Here is a 21,209-nt window from a genome sequence, read left to right as displayed (position 1 = left end):
GCTACCTTTATGTCTTTTTTAATAACTTGGTAATGATTTTTTAGCTTCTAGCAACCAAGTGATGCAAACAATTCATTAGGATGTTCTTTATTTTATAAATTTTTTGTTGTGTAATTATAGTTTAAAATTTCATTTTCATCTCCTTTTTACTAGTACATAGGAAATTGATCTTTTAAATGCTTTCTTACCTGATATCTACCAATCTTTCAATATTCACTTATTGTTTTTCATGTTTCAGATTGATAATTCTTTTGGATTTTTAATGTAAACAATAATGTCACTTGAAAATAATTACACTATTATTTCTACTTCCCAAAACATATAATTGTTCATGTATGGTTTAAAAGGAATCTGAGATGCCACTGAGCAAAATGAAGATATAGTTAAACTGTCATTAGGGCAAATTGTTCATGTATTATTCATTGCTGTATATGTGTTCACCACTGATAACAGTAACTGCCATTGTCTCTATGTCACTATGCCAATATGATGGGCACCTGTCTTTAAATGTTTGTAAGATACAAGTAAAATAAGTACTTGGCAATGTGAAAACAGTCATTGGGGCTTTGATCTCTTACAGTACAACCTGAGGACAAATCAAAGTTGAAACCAGAAGATAATCACTACTTCAATATCTATAATATGAAAACAACAAAATTATATTTCTACTCTCCCATGCTTCTTACAGGTCACTGCTTCCTAAGTCCAATCATATATCACAAACAGCTTGTACACCTAATTTATTGCTTGCACATTCTATATTAAACTTCACCTGGGGCTGAAACCGATTTGCCTCAGTGGTAGAGCGTCGGTCTGTGGACTGAAGGGTCCCGGGTTCGATTCCGATCAAGGTCATGTACCTGGGTTACAGGCACATCCCCAGTAGGGGGTGTGCAGGAGGCAGCTGGTCGATGTTTCTCTCTCATTGACGTTTCTAGCTCTCTATATCTCTCCCTTCCTCTCTGTAAAAAAATCAATAAAATATATTTTTTTAAAAATAAAAATAAAAATAAACTTCACCTGGGGCATTTGATCAGGTTTTTCCATATCCTATGCAGGGCACCTTTCACTTCTTTGTTTCTCAAGCTGTAGATCAAGGGGTTCAGCATGGGTATGATCAAAGTGTAAAACACAGAGGCCATTTTATCACTATCAAAAGAATGACTGGACTTGGGCTGCACATACATGAAGAATAGAGTCGCATACAATATAACCACAACTGTCAGGTGAGATCCACAGGTGGAGAAGGCCTTATGTCTGCCCTCTGCAGAGTGCATCTTGAGGATGGCCAGGAGGATCAGTATGTAGGACACAAGGACTACCAGAAGAGATGAAACCAAATTAAACACAGAAAAGATCAGTATTATCAACTCAATTTCACGTGTGCTTGAGCATGGCAGTGTCAGCAATGGGAGACTATCACAGTAGAAATGATTAATGATATTATGGCCACAGAAAGATGAAATGAAAATCTTTATGGTGGTTATCAGAGAGAGAAAAGCACTGTGGAGATATGGGACTGCAACCAGTGCCCAGCATACCCTTGGTGACATGATGACTGCATAGAGTAGAGGGTTACAGATGGCCACATAGCGGTCATAGGCCATGGCTGACAGAATGAAAAGTTCACTAATGATGAACAAGATGAAGAATGCTAGCTGGGCTGCACACCAATTGTAGGGAATAGTCTTTTGTTTAGTTACAATGTTTGCCAACATTTTTGGTCCCACAGCTGTTGAATAACCAAGATCAGTGAAAGCCAGGTGTCTGAGAAAGAAGTACATGGGTGTCTGAAGCCTGGAGTCCATCTTGGTGAGGATGATCATGCCCATGTTGCCCACCACAGAGACTGCATAAATGATGAGGAAGACGCCAAAGAAGGTGGCCTGCAGCTCAGGGTGGTCCGTGATTCCCACTAGAATGAATTCTTTTAGCACTGTTAGGTTTTGTTGATCCCTGTAGGCCATGACAGAAATTGACTGTGGGAAGAGCCATCAGAAGAGTCATTAGATTTCTGGAGATATTTAATGGCAAAGCCAGTATGTGTAACCAAAATCCCAGCCTTTAGATGTAATAATTCAAAGTATGACCCAGCCCCATCATTAAACCTAGAACCAAATATTAAAACCTTTACAACATTACTGTTATAGTAGCCATTTTATTTTTTGTTTCACGTACTAGTTATCATTACAAGGTCTACACAATCTACAGCTTGTCACTTATGTATCTTGAGAAAAGTTTGGCCTACAGTGGGAATTATAATATTTTTTTCAAAATTGCTTTTTTGTTTTGAAAATATATAGCTCTGCTGGCATGGCTCAATGGTTGAGGCTCAACCTATGAACCAGGAGGTCAAGGTTGTATTCCTGGTCAGTTCACATACCCAAGTTTAGAACTGGATCCCCAGTGTATGACATGCAGAAGGCAGCAATCAATGATTCTTTCTCATCATTGATGTTTCTATCTCTGTCTTCCTCTCTGAAAAACATATCGTGTGTATGTCTGTGTGTGTGTGTGTGTGTGTGTGTGTGTGTGTGTGTGTGTTAGTTAAACATATCAATTTTTAGCAGGTATTATTATAATAAATAACATAGCTGTCTGCTTCTTGTCCCTGCAACTTCACTGTAAATCTCTAAAGAAAACCATTACTTACTCATTTCATTAACTTTGTTTCTGTTCCTTATAATCCCATATCAAAATAGTATTCTCATTTCCAACTCTTTTTTGACTTTTAAAAAATTGTATTATTATTTAACTATGCTTTTATGCATTTTAAACATTATTCAATGGTTTTTATAATGATACAAAATAATTTCTTCACCTTGGAGAAGTGCCCAACATGTTCACTTTCACACACATAAATAATTTTTAATTTTTTTTAGAAATGTACATCTAAAATGTCAGCAATTTTGTGCTGATTTTTGAAGTTTCTGATATTTTCCTGTATTCCATACCAAATAAGCCCTGCATCTGCAGTTTATTTAACCTGAGCAAAAACAATTTTTAGGCATTCCTGCACTCACTTTGACCTTAGAACTAATATCTCTGAAACGATAGATTTAATATTGTAGTTACTTTTTCTAGCATATTTAACACAATTAAAAATATTATTGGAGCACATTTGGTGATATGGCACTAAAGTTGTTTAGTAAGTACCATTAATATAATTTCCCACAAAAAGAAACATCATTCTAGAGAATGCTATCTCAAATGCTTCACTCAGGCAATTTCATTGCCTCAAGTATAAGGGTTGAAAGATAAAGAGTGTAACAGGAAACAGGGGGAATTAAGTATTGCATTATTTTTTTAAGTATTCAATTTTTACTTGCTTCAATGTACATGGACAGGATAAATAATTATTTGATCCAAATAAAATCAGTTGGACGTGGTATTGAAAGGAGTAGAATATATTTTTATATTTTGACTATTATTCCTTCATTTTATCTTCCATCAAGTATACATCAAATGTTTTGATTTAACACATTTTAATAGAAAGATTACATTTTCTCTACCTATATTTTCCCAACTTCTTTTACCTTCCGATTGTTTTAAGGACAGGTGCTTCCAAACTTTCATGGAAAAAAATATCTAAATTTTGTGCAAGCTATTCCAGAGTATATAAAATGAGCACTATACTGCAACTCATCCAGGAGGCCAGCAAATCCCTGGTTTAAAAAATGGAGATTGCAAAAAGGGAAGAATGTTGAATAGTTTTAAAAATATGTCAGGCTTAGCAGTCCTTGGATAAGTTAACATCAGCAGAAATATGCACACATATTATTTTAAAATTATAAGAGGGGATGAGCATCATATGTTTCTCACCCAAAACAACTAATGAAGCCATAGACTTTATACACATTTCCACTTCTTATTCTGTAAACTACACTGCATTTTCTGAATAAGGGAACACAAACTGCAATTACAAGCCATTTATGAGGGATATCAAGCCCATATAAATCTTTTCTAATTACACCTTTGGAATCTGACCAAATGTGCTGTTTGACCAATCTTACTTAGAAAATACAACTCTTTTTGTAACTTAAGGTGGACAGTATTATACTCACTAGGTGTGGGGTTCAATCTCCAAACTACTATTATGTGGTTTGTCATAGTTGTTGAAGATTTAAATAAAATTGTAATTTTTATAATTATATCCCACTATGCTAGATTCTCAAACTTGTTGGCAAAATTCTATGACCTGGGTAGCAAGGTTCATGCTGTACCTGGGCCATATACCTGGCACCCATGGAGGTATGGAAAGGAGTCCTATCCTCTTCTGTCTAACCTTCAAAAATAATATTTCCTATTTTTATCATTTTCCTATTTTCTATTCAGTTGTGTTTTGTGTAATTTATAATAAAGAACAACAGATCAAGAAGAAAACTTCCCTTAATGCATATAGGTATATTGCAAGAGGAAAAATAGTAACCAAGCCCTGGACTCTGAAATGTTTAAGGAGTACTAAGGTCACCAATACTGATAGTAGGATACTTAAAATATTAGTATGTGGAGCATATACACTCACTGAGTAGCCATAACCCTGACCTGACCATCAGCATCTTTGCTTAGACAACGTCCTAGGTGAAACTTTGAAAAATGTATTTGTTTTTACTTCAGAAAAAAAGCAAGCATTTTTTGGTTTAGAAAATGTTTATGGTTTTGAATCCTAGTATAAATATAGAAGTCATAACAAATAGAAAGGAGGACCCTGAGTACTCTCAAAGAACATAAGATAGAGGCAAAAACATATTATTACTCCCTACAATATAGTTATAAAAAGAGCTTATTTATATGTATGCTATAAGGTACTGAACCTGGCCTTGGTGATCATACTCATATCTAAAATTTAAATTAAAGACAAGAATAAAAAAATCATCGCCGGAACTAATCTGGCAATCAGAGTATAAGTGCCATCTACTCACCTCAAATGGAGAATGGCTTCTCATTCCCCGAGTGGTTACAAACCTCACTGAAGTTGGAAGGATTTATGATTGCCTCTCTCCTCTGAGATAGGCACCTGGGAGATTGATTGCATTTTCTTGATTATTCCCAAAGCATCAGAGAACAGGAAATTATGCGTGGTCTTTGTTAATTATCCAGGGTACCTTTGATAATTTTATTGAAGAATTTACTTTTTACTTGTAATTTACCTGTTTTCTCCTTTGTTACTATCTTTTATTTTTACTGCATCTACTCAAACATCTGGATATAAATGTGTTATAAATTACTTTAATATTCAGTATTTTCCACAATGAATCCTTCTCAATTTTATGTCTGAGGATGAAGACAAAATTCTTTAAATGTGTCCTGTAGTGTTTTTAAAGATTCAGAACAAAACAAAAATAAAGAATATGTGTGTGACTTTTACTTTTTAATACAAAGGACTACATTGAGCTAATACTCCCATTCCATACCCATAATCATCATCAGTTTTCATTATCTATCTTTCATTTCCCTTTCCTACACAGGAACTTCTTCTACAGAAGTTGATACATGTCCTTAAAAATAATTACAGCCTTCTAAAGTAAATATAATGTACATCTTAATGTGCACATCTGTTGTTATATAACTCATTTTATACCTAAAAGTTCTCACTTGATTATATATTTTAAGTACATTCATTTACTACACACACACACACACACACACACACACACACACACACCAATATTTGACTCTTCTGTTTAATAAAATTATTTTAATCTGGGTCTATCCTCATTTCATATATATTTGTTCCCAATAGGCATTTAGTAATTGATCAGCTCTTGACTTATGCATGTTTCACTGCATTTCACAACTTTGTGTGTGTGGTCCCACTGATCCATAAATGGATATCTCAGTAAAATATCTCCTGAAGTGAGTGCTTGATTAGGGAAAAAATAAGCACATTTAATTTATTTAAATAAAGATAGATGTATTTCAAGATTTCAATATATATTCCACCATCAATACCCTAGAGTTTCATTCTCTGGACATTTATAAATAAGTACTGCTTATACATATGGTGAAGAATTTCAATAAATAATTAAATCAGATTTACCTAGAGAGCTAACTAATTTTAGCTTTAAAACTAAAATTGTTTTACTTAATACATAATGCAAATAGTGGTTTGGATTTGAAATGGAAATATGCATTAATCTATGTCAACAAAAAGTTCAGAGATTATAACACAGATGTATAGACACAACATTTTAATACAGTTTTACTGTATGAACATTCATAATTGTGATAAGATTGAAAATTTGGGATAATGCTGATGAAGTAGTTATTGAAGTAACATAGAACACTGACACCCGATATGCACCCCTATGTTCATAGCTGCACAATTTACAATAGCTAAGATTTGGAAACAGCCTATATGCCCATCAGCAAATGAGTGGATTAAAACTGTGGTACATCTACACAATGGAATATTACACTGCTGAAAAAAAGAAGGAACTTTTTATCATTTGCAACACAGGGAGAAAAGAAAGGAGGGACAAGAAGAAGGAGTAAGGCTGAGGAAGATAGAGAAAGGCAAGTGGGAAATTCAGTAGTTCGGTTATTCTAAGAAGAAGGCCTGATGCCATAACAACCTCTTTTTGACCTCTTTCCACCTATATCTGCAGTGAGTTTACTTCATTTTCAAATTATTTATTTAAAAGGGTTTTTTTCATGTTTGTAGAAGCTGATAACAGAAGTAGCCTTCAGAAAGCCGGGAAGATAGATGTGGCCTATGACAGTTGAACAACTGGTGTGAAGGCCTGTGGACTTCCAGTGAGAGAGCGTTAAATGTTAGTAATGTTTTATACATACAAGCAAAGATATTGATGAGGCTGACCAGCAGACCCTGAGTGATAGATGGATGATTACTCTGACACAACATTTGCTGTGAAAGAGAGGGATAAGGGACAGCCTGGCTAAAGGAAACAGGCAGCCTCCATTGCCTGACTTTGTTAGGCTTTCATTGTATAATAGCAGCAGTTTGAGATAAAGTTTATCTTTTAGATACAATCAGTAGGGTAAGTAATATTGGGAGGACATATGTGTTTGTAGTTTTTTTATGCAAGGATACCTAAAAATTAAGCATAAGGATTCCCGTAAATACCTGGGAATCTGCATGTGCACAGACTTGTTTGGAAAGGTCAAGGAATAATTAGGGGCACTGCCTCTAGCACTCCCCTAAGTTAGAATTCTGATGAACAGGGTGGGTGGCCTTCTGCACACTTCCCTTTTCTCAGAATGCCCTCCTTACAAACTTTCCAGCCAAGTCTCATGCTTCTCCAAAGATATGACACATAATGACTGTCAACTTTTTTTGGGGGGTGGTGGTGGTGGTGATGAGTTCTCTTCAAATTACTGTCACTTTGTGGACAACAGCATTCTTGTCTAATAACAGGTCACTTCAAAACCCAATAATAAAAATGATAAAGCAAGTTTTTATTGTTATAATTGCATATAAAAGACACCAAAGTTTTTAGTATAAGACTATAATTTTGAAAAAGTCAAATACATATCATATTTGGATGAATAGCAATTCTTTGCTTTGTGTACATACACCAAGTGAAAGGCATAATGTGAGAGGATAAAAAGTAGACTCCCCTTTTTACATATTTTTTCAGTCTATCTTGCCACATGACATCTTTCTTCTTTTTCATGACTAAGCATTTTTTTGTTTAGTTTTTATTTTCTTCTGAAGGTTCATTTGTTCCATTCTGTGATATAAATATATTTTAAGTTCAAGATAAAAGTGGGTGGGTCCAAAAAGTTGAGAAATTGATGGACAAAATGCTACAAAAAAATAACACAACTTTTACTAGCTGAACAAAAATATCTGTGGTAAGGAAGATAATTTCACTCAACCACTTTGCAAGAAACGAATCATACATACCTTCACCACCAGCCATCAGGTTTTATCATCCTTGTTAGAAATTATAAAAACCCTTCAGTAACTTTGACTTTGTTTTAAAATGCATTTATCTTAAAATTATTATTTATTACTTATGTAACTGGTATTTTCTTTGGTCAATTAATGCATTTTTCTAAAGGGAAAATTGGGTATTTGAGGTTGGGTAAAAAGGATTAAAAAATCCATAGAATTTTAAACTATTGCTTCTTCTCCCCCCCTCCCCCAGAAGCAAAAGAAAACCCTTAAATGAAGATAGTTGTTATTTTTTACATTAGTTTGAATGACTGGCATGGGTTATCCCAGTACCTCTTCAATGCCTCCTTCACATCCTTGTTCCGTAGGCTGTAAATAAGGGGATTCAGCATTGGTATCACGAGGGTGTAGAAGACTGAGGCCATTTTATCCGTATCTAACGAGTGATTGGTCCTTGGTTGCAAATACATGAAGAGAAGGGTCCCATAGAAGATAGTGACAACCATCATGTGAGAAGCGCAAGTGGAAAAGGCTTTTTGTCGCCCCTCTGAGGAACGTATCCTCAAGATGGCAAGGATGATGTTAAAGTAGGATATTAAAACAACAATCATAGAGAAAATCAAATTAATTCCTGAAAAGGTAAACACAGCAGTTTCTGGAATATAGGTATCAGAACACGACAATTCTAATAAGGGGATATTATCACAGTAAAAGTGGTTGATTATGTTGGAAGAGCAATAGGACATAGAGAACACACAGGAGGAGACAGTCAGTGCTGTGGTCAGACTGAAGAAGTATGCAAGGGACGCCAGCAAAAGGCAGATCTGTGGAGACACTATCACCAGGTAGAGCAGGGGACTACAAATAGCCACGTAGCGATCATAGGCCATTGCAGCCAGCATTAAAATCTCAGCAGCAGTAAAACCTATGAATCCACCCATTTGCACTGCACATCCATAGTAGGATATACTTTTCTTTGAAACCAAGAAATTAACCAGCATTTTAGGGGCAATGACAGTAGAGTTGCCAAGGTTGATGACAGCCAAGTGCCGGAGGAAAAAGTACATGGGGGTCTGAAGTCGAGAGTCCACGCTGGTGAGGGTGATGATGCTCAGGTTCCCAGCCAAGGTCAGCCCATAGATGACCAGGAAAACAAAGAAGAGTGGAATCTGGAGCTCCGGATATTGTGAGATGCCCATGAGAATGAATTCTGTCACCTGCGAGAGATTCCCTGGGGCCATTGATTTCATTGCTTTCATCAGTTAATGAGGAAAATGAAAAAAGATTAATAGACAACCAACTTGTCTCTGTTCAGTGCCATATTGTTAAATGTTCATGCAAAATTAGTTGATTTTTATTGTTCTTTATTACTTTTGAATTATTTTTAAAATGTATTTTTATTAACTTTATTGGAGTGACATCGGTTAATTGGATTATATGTTTTGAGTGTACAATTCTATGATATACCTGTGTATGTTGATCAGTTTATTTTTGTTCAAATCTTAAAATTAAAAATGCCATCTCCAGAGACCAATTTCAGGATCTTAGAACTGTTTGAATAAGCTGCTAATTTATTTTTAGTCACTCCTGAATATAGTTTGTATTGGATGAATACACACAGTTTATATTATTATATTTATTAATATGTATATGTATTTATTAATTATATTAACATTTACAATTGCATGAATATATATGTACATATATATGTATATATAGATATATGCATGTATATACTTGTATATACATGCCTCTGAGAGTGAGTGTGTCCATGTTTCCAATGATAAAACAGTTACCTGTAAGAAACAGATGAGCCAGAAGGACTTCCAGTTATTTTTTTCCTTAGCTGCCATAGGCCTTCTCTTCAGCCTATATCTTGTCATCATCATCCTTGGGAATTTCTGGGATTTTCCTTAGATACTGAGATTTTCCTTATCAATTTCCATCACACTGCTCTGTTTTAGCTCCCCATAGATCACACCTCAAAACTGTTCCTTAGTATTATTCAGAAACTGTGTCCTCTTCACTTAATTATATTTTCTTTTACCAAATAAGCCAGTCCAGTCCTATCAATCTAACTTCTAATTGTTCAGATTTTTCTCTATTGTTTTGTTCTAGTAGCCTTTCCTTCTCTTTCCAGCTTATGCCTCCTTCCTTTAAATTGTTTAAAGCCTGTTTTGATTTAAAAATATATATATATTTTATTGATTTTCTACAGAGAGAAAGGGAGAAGGATAGAGAGTTAGAAACATCAATGAGAGAGAAACATGGATCAGCTGCCTCCTGCACGCCCCCCACAGGAGTTGTGCCCACAACCAAGGTACATGCCCTTGACTGGAATTGAACCTGGGATCTTTCAGTCCACAGGCCGATGCTCTATCCACTGAGCCAAAAGCAGTTTAGGCTGTTTTGATTTTTTAAGTCATTACTTATAGTTTTGATTTGTTAAAGCTTGATCATTGTTTTAATTGGGTAAAGAAGTAAACGGGTAACAGTGCTAATATTATTTATCATGTGCCCACTCTGTGCCCAGAGCTGTGCAAGGCATTTTGAAAGAGTTGATCTCATTATTCTACAGGAGAGTCCTAAAAAATAGATGTAATTATTTCAATGTGTGACAGAACAATGAAGTTTAATGGGATTAAGTGAATCAAAGATAGTTTGTATAAGATATTGGTTAATGGTATGGTTTTATGGTTTCTTTTATATGTTTTGTTTGCTTAGTTGATAGGTTAGTTGGCTGGTTTCTTGTTAATTCACTAATTACTAGCTGTGATTTTTTTTCAAGTATTGCTACTTATGTTTTGTGTGAATTAAATGAGAATATGCACATGTATAGGTTAGTTGGCACAGTTTCTGGTTACAATGAATGCAAAATAATTGGTACCAGTTGTTTATGTTATCAGTATGTTTTGAAATAATCTGGTTTATTATTTTGGCTCTTGTATCCCATTCAACCTAACTGAAGTCTTTATAGTTAACATAGAAATAGCAAGTGAATTATAATTCTGCATATTTCAGAAACTGGGATACAGGATATGCAGCTACATATTTAATAAACATATGAGGCTGTGCTCTCACACAACTTGATCTTTTAAAAACAGTGGTGTTCATTTGTTTTCATTTGAAGATGCTTAGTTCCATATATCAGATATATGTCTAATGAGCTAATCTGATGGTATTGCACTTCATCAAAAAAGAACTGCATAAATAAGCTTTTGATAGAAAACATTGTGTTCAGGAAAACATGCAATACTCATTGATCAAAATATTCCATTTTTTTGCTACATATCAAGCAACTCTGTGCATGTTTTCCTCTGCGATAATATACTCAATAAATTCATCCCTAGCAAGAACAAAATGCAGAATCAACAATAGCAATTATTGATTATCTACCATGAATTTGTACAAGTAGCTTTTGAAAAGGAGAGTATATTATTATATCCTTATCTACTATGTATTTCCTCTTCAACTGCAGTGTAACTGAAGGCAAAGCTAGAGTTGCTTTTTATTTCAGTTAGTATATGCCACTGAAATAAAGTTTCTGTAGAATTGCCTCAGTTTTTCTTGTTTCTTCAGAACTTTGTCTCATGTAGCATTGTTTTAAAAAAAGAACAATTTTATTTTTCTTACCAATAATTTTTCTAATTTGTTTTTGAATATAAATAGTTTATAGGTCTACCAAGTTAATACATTCTCAGCAAATACAAATTTTAAAATATACATAGTTTTAATCATTTTATCTTATATTTTTATAAGACATGATAGTACAGATTAATTTTAATTAGCTTCTGATATAATTTCAAAACTATGTTTCATTGAGATTACTCTATGTTTAATTGAGATTATATATTCTAACTGTAGAGTATGTCTTAAATTTATTTAGAGATAGGTTGTGTTAGGAACAAACACTGCATCCTGATAGGAGTTCTCAGTGTTCTATCAGCAACTAATTGTTGACATCAGGGAATTTTTTCATCCTAAGGTTTATCACCCTGAGCAATGCCAAAAGAAAGAAGGGGAGAACAAGTTGTTTTTCTTGATAGTAAGTAATTTTGTAGGTCTCTCTTGAAGACATAGATCTTATATGACATAGACACTTGAGAAGTTTTCTATCTGGTGTAGAGTGCCCTCTAAAACATTCATCAATTCTGCCAGTTCTAAAAAACATTCTTTTTTTTATATTAAGGTGAAATATACTCCCTGTAATGACTATTCATTATTCTGTCTAAATGCTTAAGCAGTCCAATTTACCAGTGGGGATGCTGGACACTATTTTTTAAGTCATACCACCATCACTTCCACTTAGCAATCAGTGGGCAAGTGGAGAAAAGAGAACAGAGCAGATAACATTTTGGTCCTGGGATCTGATTTGAATTACTCAGCTTCCAAGATACTTGGTCCAACAGCCAGAATTAGTAATGACTATTTGCTTTAACCTACCTGTACACAAAGATCTGCTGAGACCTCCTCCTAAGGTTGCTCCAGGAAGCATGTTAAAGAGTTTTAATCCCTGAACACCTTCATACTGAAATACATTTGTATGTAGTCCCATTCCTCAAACATGACAACCAGAATTCCCAAAGCTCTAATTCCCCCCTGGAAAGACAAATTAAGTGCTCATTAATCTAGTCTCCATCCAAAACTTTCACCCAAAGAATGAGAATTGTGTAGATAGCTTAGGGACTCTCTTAGATAATCATATTGAATAACAATCACATGCACTGATTCCATTCTTTGTTTCAAATTGCACCCCTATATTTGGGAAGTGTTGCTGGCCCTTGAGATGGAGGAAATCTAATAAAAGCACCAGGTTCTGGCCCCAATGTTCAATTTTATTTTATTTTATTTTATTTTATTTTATTTTATTTTATTTTATTTTAAATATATTTTATTGATTTTTTTACAGAGAGGAAGGGAGAGAGATAGAGAGCCAGAAACGTCAATGAAAGAGAAACATCGACCAGCTGCCTCTTACACACACACACACACACACACACACACACACACACACACCATCGGGGATGTGCCTGCAGCCAATGCACATGCCCCTGACTGGAATCAGACCTGGGACCCCTCAGTCCGCAGACCGACTCTCCACCACTGAGCCAAACCGGTTTCGGCCCCAATATTCAATTTTAATGTCAATGCTTTGGAGTAGATTAAAGACAGCATCTCTATTCTTACAACATGAACAAGACCTTGGGCTCAGCCAATGTGACTTAGTGGATGAGCAGAGACCTATGAATGGGGAGGTCACAGTTCGATTCCTAGTTGGGCCATATACCTGGGTTGTGGCCCAGTATGGGGCATGCAGGAGGCAGCCAATCAATGATTCTCTCTCATCATTGATGTTTCTACTTCTCTCTCACTTTCCCTTCCTCTCTGAAATCAATTAAAAAAAAAAAAGAAAAAAAAAAAAGAACAAGGCCTAGTGTATTTGTCATAAATATTAGGTGATATACAACATAAATTCAAAATGTGAATGGTTGTAAGAAGATTGAATATATTTTTTATTTAAATTATATTAGTTAGATATATAATTTAGTTATGTGATTTTAAAGATTTTTGTTTCCTGTGTCTTAATCTACTTTTAATATAACTTTAACTTTAATAAAGAAGCAGTGATACCTTACATATCACTCTCTAGAATATTCTGTACTTTAAGGCAGGACACAACTGTGCTTTTACATCCTGGTATGACTAAGAAGGTTACCTCACGTTTTAAGCTAAAAAATTAATGAAGAAACAGACAAACTGTGAACAATAAGGAGATTTTTTAACAACTTCAAGTTATCAGTATAATGAATTTAAATCCCTGAGGTTCTTTTCAGATTCCAAATAGTCCCATGAAGATTATGTGGTAGCTTCCTCTATAATGACCAATGGCTATTGCCTTTCATGTGAGCAAAGACACAGTCAGATTGTACTGTGCTCAATCCTAATAAAGAGGTAATTGACCATCACTCCAACACATAAGATGGCTGCCCCCATGTGGTCAAAGATAACCAACAGGGGAAGGTAGTTGGGAGGGACCAGGCCTGCAAGGGTGGGCAGTTGGAGGTGTCCAGGCCAGTAGAGGATGGCAGTTGGGGGTGACCAGGCCTGCAGGGAAGGACAGTTTGGGGGGACCAGGCCTGCAGGGGAGGGAAGTTGGAGGTGACTGGGCTGGCAGAGGAAGATAGTTGGGGTCATTGGAGGAGAGAAAACGGCAAGGGGGGCAGTTGAGGGCAAGCAGGATGGCAGCCAGAGTGGTTAGGGGCAATCAGGCAGATAGGCAGGTGAGCAGTTAGAAGTCAGCAGCCCCAGATTGCAAGAGGGATGTTTCAACTATCTGTAGTCAGACATCACCTGAGGGGTCCCAGATTGGAGAGAGTGAAGGTTATACTAAAGGTCACCCCCCCACACACCCCTCGGCATGAATTTTGTGCACTGGACCACTAGTTAACAATATTTTCATTCCCTCATTGGCTCTGCCAACTTTATCTATTTAGCATTCCTATAATATTATAAAGATTTTTTAAAACTCTTTTATACTTCCTACTGGTATTGATGCTTAATTCCACAACACAATCTCTCATTTGAGTCATATTATTATTGCACAAGAATTATTTTTCATTTTTTATTTCTTTTTTTAAATAAATATATTTTATTGAGTTTTTACAGAGAATAAGAAAGAGGGATAGAGAGTTAGAAACATCGATGAGGGGACGGGTGGGGGCACTGGGCCCCGGGGCACGGGGGCCTGACTTATGTGACAAGTTAGCTGGTCCCATGGGAGCGGTGGAGTTGTAGCCAAAGTGAGTGTCTTCCCCACTACTAGCTGCTGGTGACCTTGTGCCAGTGAATTTCTGGGTCTTGCTTGCCTGGTCTGTAATAGGTGGACGAGAATGCCTGCCTCAGGGAACGATTGTGAGGATTAAATGAGCTACTATGGTAGGGGAGAAAGAGAGAGCGTGAAAGAGAGAGGATGTCTCTCTCAGATTGGCACCTGGCGGTGAAACTGGCTGACCAACCACTTGCCCCAAAGTCTATTCTTCGGTTGCCAGAGACAGAACTGGGAGAATACTCACTGGGGGGCTATAGTATTTCATTTCTGAAGCAGCTTATTGCTGGCAAACTCCAGGAGTCCGTTCCAGACCCTGAGCTGATTGATCTAATCTACTGTGGCCGGAAGCTAAAAGATGACCAGACCCTTGACTTCTATGGCATTCAACCTGGGTCCACAATCCATGTTCTTCGCAAGTCTTGGCCAGAGCCTGATCAGAAACCAGAACCTGTGGACAAAGTGGCTGCCCTGCGGGAGTTCCGGGTGCTGCACACTGCCTTGCAAAGCAGCTCTTCCTACAGGGAGGAAGTCTTTAAGATGCTCAGCAATAAGGAATCTCTGGATCAGATCATTGTGGCCACCCCAGGCCTCAGCAGTGACCCCATTGCTCTTGGGGTTCTCCAGGACAAAGATCTTTTCTCTGTCTTTGCTGATCCCAACATGCTTGATACGTTGGTACCTGCTCACCCAGCCCTAGTCAATGCCATTGTCCTGGTTCTGCACTCGGTGGCAGGCAGCACGCCGCTACCGGGGGCGGACTCCTCTTCCCGGAGCACACCCTCCAGCTCTTACCGGGACATGCCAGGTGGTTTCCTGTTTGAGGGGCTTTCTGATGATGAGGACGACTTTCACCCAAGAGCCAGGTCCATGCCCTCTAGCAGCGCACCAGCTCTGGCCCAGCTTCCTTGGGGTACAGTGGAGCTGCCGGACCCCGACCCATCACCCAGAGTGAGCTGGCCACTGCACTGGCCCTGGCCAGCACTCCAGAGAGCAGCTCTCACACGCCGACTCCTGGCACCCAGGGCCATTCTTCCGGGACCTCACCAATGTCCTCTGGTGTCCAGTCGGGGACGCCCATCACCAATGATCTCTTCAGCCAAGCCCTACAGCATGCCCTGTAGGCCTCTGGGCAGCCCAACCTTCAGAGCCAGTGGCAGCCCCAGCTGCAGCAGCTGCACGACATGGGCATTCAGGATGATGAGCTGAGCCTGCGGTCCCTAGAGGCCACTGGGGAGGGGGACATCCAAGCAGCTCTGGAGCTCATCTTTGCCGGAGGAGAGCTCCTTAACCCCAACAAACTACTAAGGTGGCTGCCCATGGGAGGCATTCCTGGAGGTGCCCCATCTGTCCTCTCCTTAATACACCTGATGGTTGACCTTTAAAAAAAAAAAGAAAAGAAAAGAAACATCGATAAGAGAGAAACATTGATCAGCTGCCTCTTGCACAACCCTACTGGGGATGTGCCCGCAACCAAGGTACATGCCCTTGACCAGATTCGAACCTGGGACCTTTCAGTCCTCAGTCTGATCCTCTATCTGCTGAGCCAAACCAGTTTCAGCAATTTTTTATTTCTTAATTAGGCTATTTAATAAACTTATGCTGGTCAAGGTCAAGCAGACAAAACTAAGCATCATCAGTGAATCACAAGATTTCACTTTTCAAAATATTTGTAAGAAACCCACACACTTGTCTACATGTACACACACATAAATATGCAGAAAAATTACAGAAGAAATACCACATTTTTATTATTTATATCATACAACAGTTTTATCTTATAAGATTCATTACTTTAAAGCAATATATAATTAAATATAAGCTTATTTTTCATTGATTAAACCTCTCTCATTCCCATTCCTTCCACCCATCCAGAGAAAACAACTACTAGTATTAACTATTTCTACTTTTTTTCTATTTTCCAAGTGCTTTTATTTCGTTTTATTGTGGTAAAGACACTTAACAGGAGATATAACCTCTTAACAAATGTTTAAGTGTACCATACAGTGATACTAACTATAGGCACAGTGTTGCATATTATGTCTCTAGAATGTAATCATCTTTCATAGCTAAAATTTTATACCTATTGAATAACAATAACCATTTCCCCTTCCCCTAGTCCCTGACAACTACCATTCTACTCTCTGCTTTTATGTGTTTAACGATTTTATTGAATATATACCTCATGTAAATAATATTATGTAGTATTTGTCCTTCTGTGACTAGCTTATTTCACTTAGTATTCTTATTCTTTTTAAAAAATAAAACGCAGCCGAAACCGGTTTGGCTCAGTGGTAGAGTGTCAGTCTGTAGACTGAAAGGTCCCAGGTTCGATTCCAGTCAAGGGCATGTACATTGGTTGTGGGCACATTCCCGGTAGGGGGTGTGCAAGAGGCAGCTGGTCGATGTTTCTCTCTCATCGACATTTCTAGCTCTCTATCCCTCTTTCCTTCTCTCTGTAAAAAATCAATAAAATATATTTTTTAAAAATTTAAAAAATGCATTTACTCTAATGTTTGTGTTATATCAATCAGTATAAGGACCTATCTACTATATACATATGCCAGTAAGAATGTATTAAGAATCAAGTTGAAAATAACTTTTTTACATGTAAAAATATCAGAGGTAGAGGGTTGACTATGATCTTTATTTTAAAATATCCAGAAAAACACAAATACATTAATAAACTAAAAAAATATTAATCACATCTCTTTTTATATTGAGGCACAGAACATCACTCTCAACTTTTTTAGTTTTAACTGTAAAAACACTTTTTTTTCTTAAACCCATTTTTCCCAAACACTCTTTTCATTGCCTCTTTCACATCTTTGTTCCTCAAACTGTAGACGATGGGATTCAGCATGGGAATCACAATGGTGTAAAATGTTGACACTATCATGTCATGGTCCAAAGCATAGCTGGAACTCGGTCTCACATACATGAAGAGGATGGTTCCATGATAAATTGACACTCCAGTTAGGTGAGAGCCACATGTAGAGAAGACTTTTCTCCTCCCTTCAGCAGAATGCATCCTCAGAATGGCCAACAGGATAAAACCATAGGAGATCAGGACGATCAGGATGGTGATGATCTCAATAGAGCCCACAAAGTAAAAGAGTAGAAGCTGGTTTGTGTGTGTGTCAGAACAAGCAATGGCAAGGAGAGGAGGGATGTCACAAAAGACATGTCTAATTTCATTAGATGCACAGAAGGATAGGCTAAAGGTGGCCGCTGTGTGTATGGAAGCATTCAAAATGCCACCAACATAGGAAGCAATGATGAGTGACACATAGACCCTGGGTGACATGCTGACAGAATACAAGAGAGGGTTATAGATTGCTACATAGCGGTCATATGCCATTGCAGCCAAGAGGAAGCATTCTGTGGTCCCAAAAGTAACAGCGAGAAACATCTGAGTTGCACATCCAAGGAATGAAATGACTTTATTCTTTGATAGAAAATTTACTAACATATTTGGTGTAATTACCGAGGAAAAGCAGGCATCCACAGATGATAATACACTCAGAAAATAGTACATGGGGTTGTGGAGTCTGGAATATTCAATGACCAACACAAGTAACCCTAAATTTTCCATCAGAGTAAACAGGTAGATTGCTAGAAACAGGAAGAATAAGATAATTTGCAATTCAAGATTGTCTGTGAAACCCTTCAATACAAACATAGTAATGTCAGTGTCTGTGGCATTCTTCATGTTGAAACCTCATGGAAAAACTTAAAGATATTTGTAAAATTACAATTCATTTACAAAAAGGATAAAAAGAATTCTGACTCAATATTGTGAAATAGGGGAACATGAGCTGTATCCTCATATTTATTTTTGGCAATATAAAAGGTCCCAGTTGCAGGTCACAGACAGGGACATGACAGTGGGTCAATTGTCCATGTCACTCCCTGTAAAATCAAATGAAAATGATGGGTGTCAATTCACTAGGTGAATTCATATCATTTATAAAACCATCAGGTTAACTCATTAATTTATAACTGCATTTTATTAGCTATCTTTCTATTAAATAACATTAAAACACCAAGTGATTAGTTAAAAAATAATTTTCTTTTGACATAGACTCACATGAAATAGTGTGTCAGTGCATGGAGCATTGGAATAGAATTTCAGCATTCTAGACCTTTCAGAAATGGTATAAAATGATTTCTATATTATACTCACCTATAGACTGGGAGCATTAATATTTATTCTATAATATTAGAATGAATATTAAAAGACAAAATGTGTTAATAAAGTTGAATCTTGACAATTCTGTTCAATGGAGAGTGTACTGAATCATGTTGGTTCTACAGAGTAGCCATGAACATTTTATGAGCTAATCTCTAAATTTTTCTAACACTATTAGATCTTCTTAGGTGTATCTATAAGAACAACTTAAGATATTTTTAAAGGATAATGGGTCACAATTGAGTTAAGCCAAATTAAAAAATAAAATATAAACTTTGATTAATATGATGAAATCTATTTTTAAAAAAATATGAACAAGATTCACAAGAAAAAGATCAGCTTCACTTCAATTCTTGACATCAGTTCAATGACATACCTGTTCAAGACAAATAACATAGAATTTAGACCTGAAAGTATGTGTTTATTGCCCAGGTTCATGATTAAATGCCATGTGTGAGATTTGAATTTTCCTTCACACTTTAGTCTTTTTAAAAATAGTAATATATTTGAATGACCAACCAGACATAATAGCATATAGCCATGCAGACTAATCAAATATATTATGCAATAAATATATAAAGAAATTTCCTTTAAGTAGGTCAAATTTTTGGTTACAAATTTAAGATGACTATATAATTGAACTTTTTTTATCAGATGTATTTATTTTTAAAACAATAGCAAATATTGAGTTAAAAAACTATTGAAACTAATCATTTAAAAATATATGTGACCAGAGCCTTAAGCTAGGTATTTCATTCTTTAGCTATATTTAAATTTTGTTTTGTGATTACTAATACATACTGAAACATTATTCTATCATAGTTATGATTTTTTCCCCCTCTACACACAGAACTCACCATGATTCCATTTGCTACCTTACTGTGGGCTTAATTTACGCAGGTCAGATAGTGAAAGACTAAAATGTTAAACAACTCAGCAAAACTTTAATTGAATTAGATATTTCTACTAGAAGCCAAAATAAAATTTATACTGGGTAAAGCTGAGTCAATATTGAAATAACTCAGACATAACAAAAAAATGTCTACGATTCTTAAAGAACTTAATAATACTCCATCAACTTTTAAAATCAATGCAAAACCAGTTCTAGAAATACTGTTTTAATAGAAGTTACAAAATTTAAAAATATCTTTGCCTCAACATGGAAACACCAAGTTGGCAAAGGAAGAGAAAAATAATAACAGCCATGCATTGAGCACATGTAGCAATTACACTTTTATCCACATTGCTTTATTTTCCCTTTCCAGTGACTCTCCATAGCTAATAAGAACCAGAGCCAATATTCAATCCTAGGTCTCCTTCAGAATGCATGCACTTTTCACAATTCTACACTCCCCCATAATACTTTGGTCTCATTCTGTAACTGATCTCCCCACTTACCACTCTCACCGAAATAAAACATGGTTCTTTATATTTATTTAGATAAAGTTCAAGCATTAAGATTAGAGAAACATTATGAAATAACATGAGCTTGAAGTGGCTTCTATATCACAAAATATAGCAAAATAAAGGATAATTGATTGTTTATTCATTAGAGCAAAATAGCTGATTTGGCCAAAAGTTTTCTTGCTTTCTACTGATGAATTTTCTGTGTGTCCTTGTTTAATCTGATCTTTCTTCTTCAATGAGAAAAATAAAAACATACACTTGATTTGGAAAAAAATCTTACTATTGTAAGTCTACAAACCTAAAATCAATAGTTTATATATTTTTTGTTACATTTATTTACCTATCTGATAGACAGCAACTAAAGGGTTTAATACTGGGGACTTTGTAATATTTGATCTTACCATTTTAGGTCCCACATCATAAAATATTTTGTAAATACTGGCATTTTCTCTTCTTACCTGTGTAATAAGAAAAGCAGGTTTGAGGACACTGTAAGTATGATTCATTTAGATTATTTATATCTGCTTTCTCAACTGTTGAAAAATATAAGAGCTGCCCCAAGGGGAACATGTCCCAATTATCTTCTGGTTTAAAATAGCAACATGATGATTTACTCAATAACAAAAAGTACATGGTTGTGGAATAATTTACTACATGTTGATATTTCTTAAATAATTAGTCCTCAGTCCTCTGATTATACTGATATAATTTACAAATGATTATTTGTATTTTCCTGATAATAGCGATGTTAGGTGTTTTTGGCATCTATACTTATTGTACTTGTTTTTTATGCTTTAATTAAATTTATTGGGGTGACATTGGCTAACAAGATTATATAGGCTTCAAGTGTACAATTCTATGATACATGATACATTGTGTGCTTACCACCCAAAGTCAAAGCATCTTCTGTCACCATATATTTG

General features: G+C 36.1%; 4 protein-coding genes across 4 annotated transcripts; 1 reads left to right on the top strand and 3 right to left on the bottom strand.

Moving 5' to 3' along the window:
• Positions 1 to 1,016: 1,016 nt before the first annotated feature.
• On the bottom strand, positions 1,017 to 1,967 carry LOC118713103 (olfactory receptor 8K3-like). Its single transcript, XM_036427466.1, has one exon. It carries the CDS (start codon positions 1,965 to 1,967, stop codon positions 1,017 to 1,019), a length of 951 nt encoding a protein of 316 aa, XP_036283359.1.
• A 6,187-nt stretch (positions 1,968 to 8,154) lies between these two features.
• LOC118712613 (olfactory receptor 8J2-like) lies at positions 8,155 to 9,102 on the bottom strand. Its single transcript, XM_036426539.1, has one exon. It carries the CDS (start codon positions 9,100 to 9,102, stop codon positions 8,155 to 8,157), a length of 948 nt encoding a protein of 315 aa, XP_036282432.1.
• A 5,469-nt stretch (positions 9,103 to 14,571) lies between these two features.
• On the top strand, positions 14,572 to 15,926 carry LOC118712608 (ubiquitin-like protein 7). The gene is made up of 2 exons (XM_036426532.2): positions 14,572 to 14,704; positions 14,802 to 15,926. The coding sequence occupies exon 2, from the start codon at positions 14,832 to 14,834 to the stop codon at positions 15,894 to 15,896; it is 1,065 nt and encodes a 354-aa protein (XP_036282425.1). The 5' UTR covers positions 14,572 to 14,704; positions 14,802 to 14,831; the 3' UTR covers positions 15,897 to 15,926.
• Positions 15,927 to 17,442: 1,516 nt separating this feature from the next.
• Positions 17,443 to 18,414, bottom strand: LOC118713102 (olfactory receptor 5T2-like). The gene has a single exon (XM_036427465.2). The coding sequence runs from the start codon at positions 18,397 to 18,399 to the stop codon at positions 17,443 to 17,445; it is 957 nt and encodes a 318-aa protein (XP_036283358.1). The 5' UTR covers positions 18,400 to 18,414.
• Between the last annotated feature and the right edge of the window lie 2,795 nt (positions 18,415 to 21,209).

Source organism: Pipistrellus kuhlii, unplaced genomic scaffold, assembly GCF_014108245.1.
Source record: "Pipistrellus kuhlii isolate mPipKuh1 unplaced genomic scaffold, mPipKuh1.p scaffold_m20_p_9, whole genome shotgun sequence".
NCBI classification, from domain to species: domain Eukaryota; kingdom Metazoa; phylum Chordata; class Mammalia; order Chiroptera; family Vespertilionidae; genus Pipistrellus; species Pipistrellus kuhlii.
Note: the sequence above shows the minus strand (reverse complement) of the source record. Positions and strands in the feature narration are given on the sequence as shown.

Bases quoted from the DNA above. Each gene is read 5' to 3' on its own strand.
- LOC118712608 (XM_036426532.2), top strand. From the start codon at position 14,832: ATGTCTCTCTCAGATTGGCACCTGGCGGTGAAACTGGCTGACCAACCA.
- LOC118713103 (XM_036427466.1), bottom strand. From the start codon at position 1,967: ATGGCCTACAGGGATCAACAAAACCTAACAGTGCTAAAAGAATTCATT.
- LOC118713102 (XM_036427465.2), bottom strand. From the start codon at position 18,399: ATGAAGAATGCCACAGACACTGACATTACTATGTTTGTATTGAAGGGT.
- LOC118712613 (XM_036426539.1), bottom strand. From the start codon at position 9,102: ATGGCCCCAGGGAATCTCTCGCAGGTGACAGAATTCATTCTCATGGGC.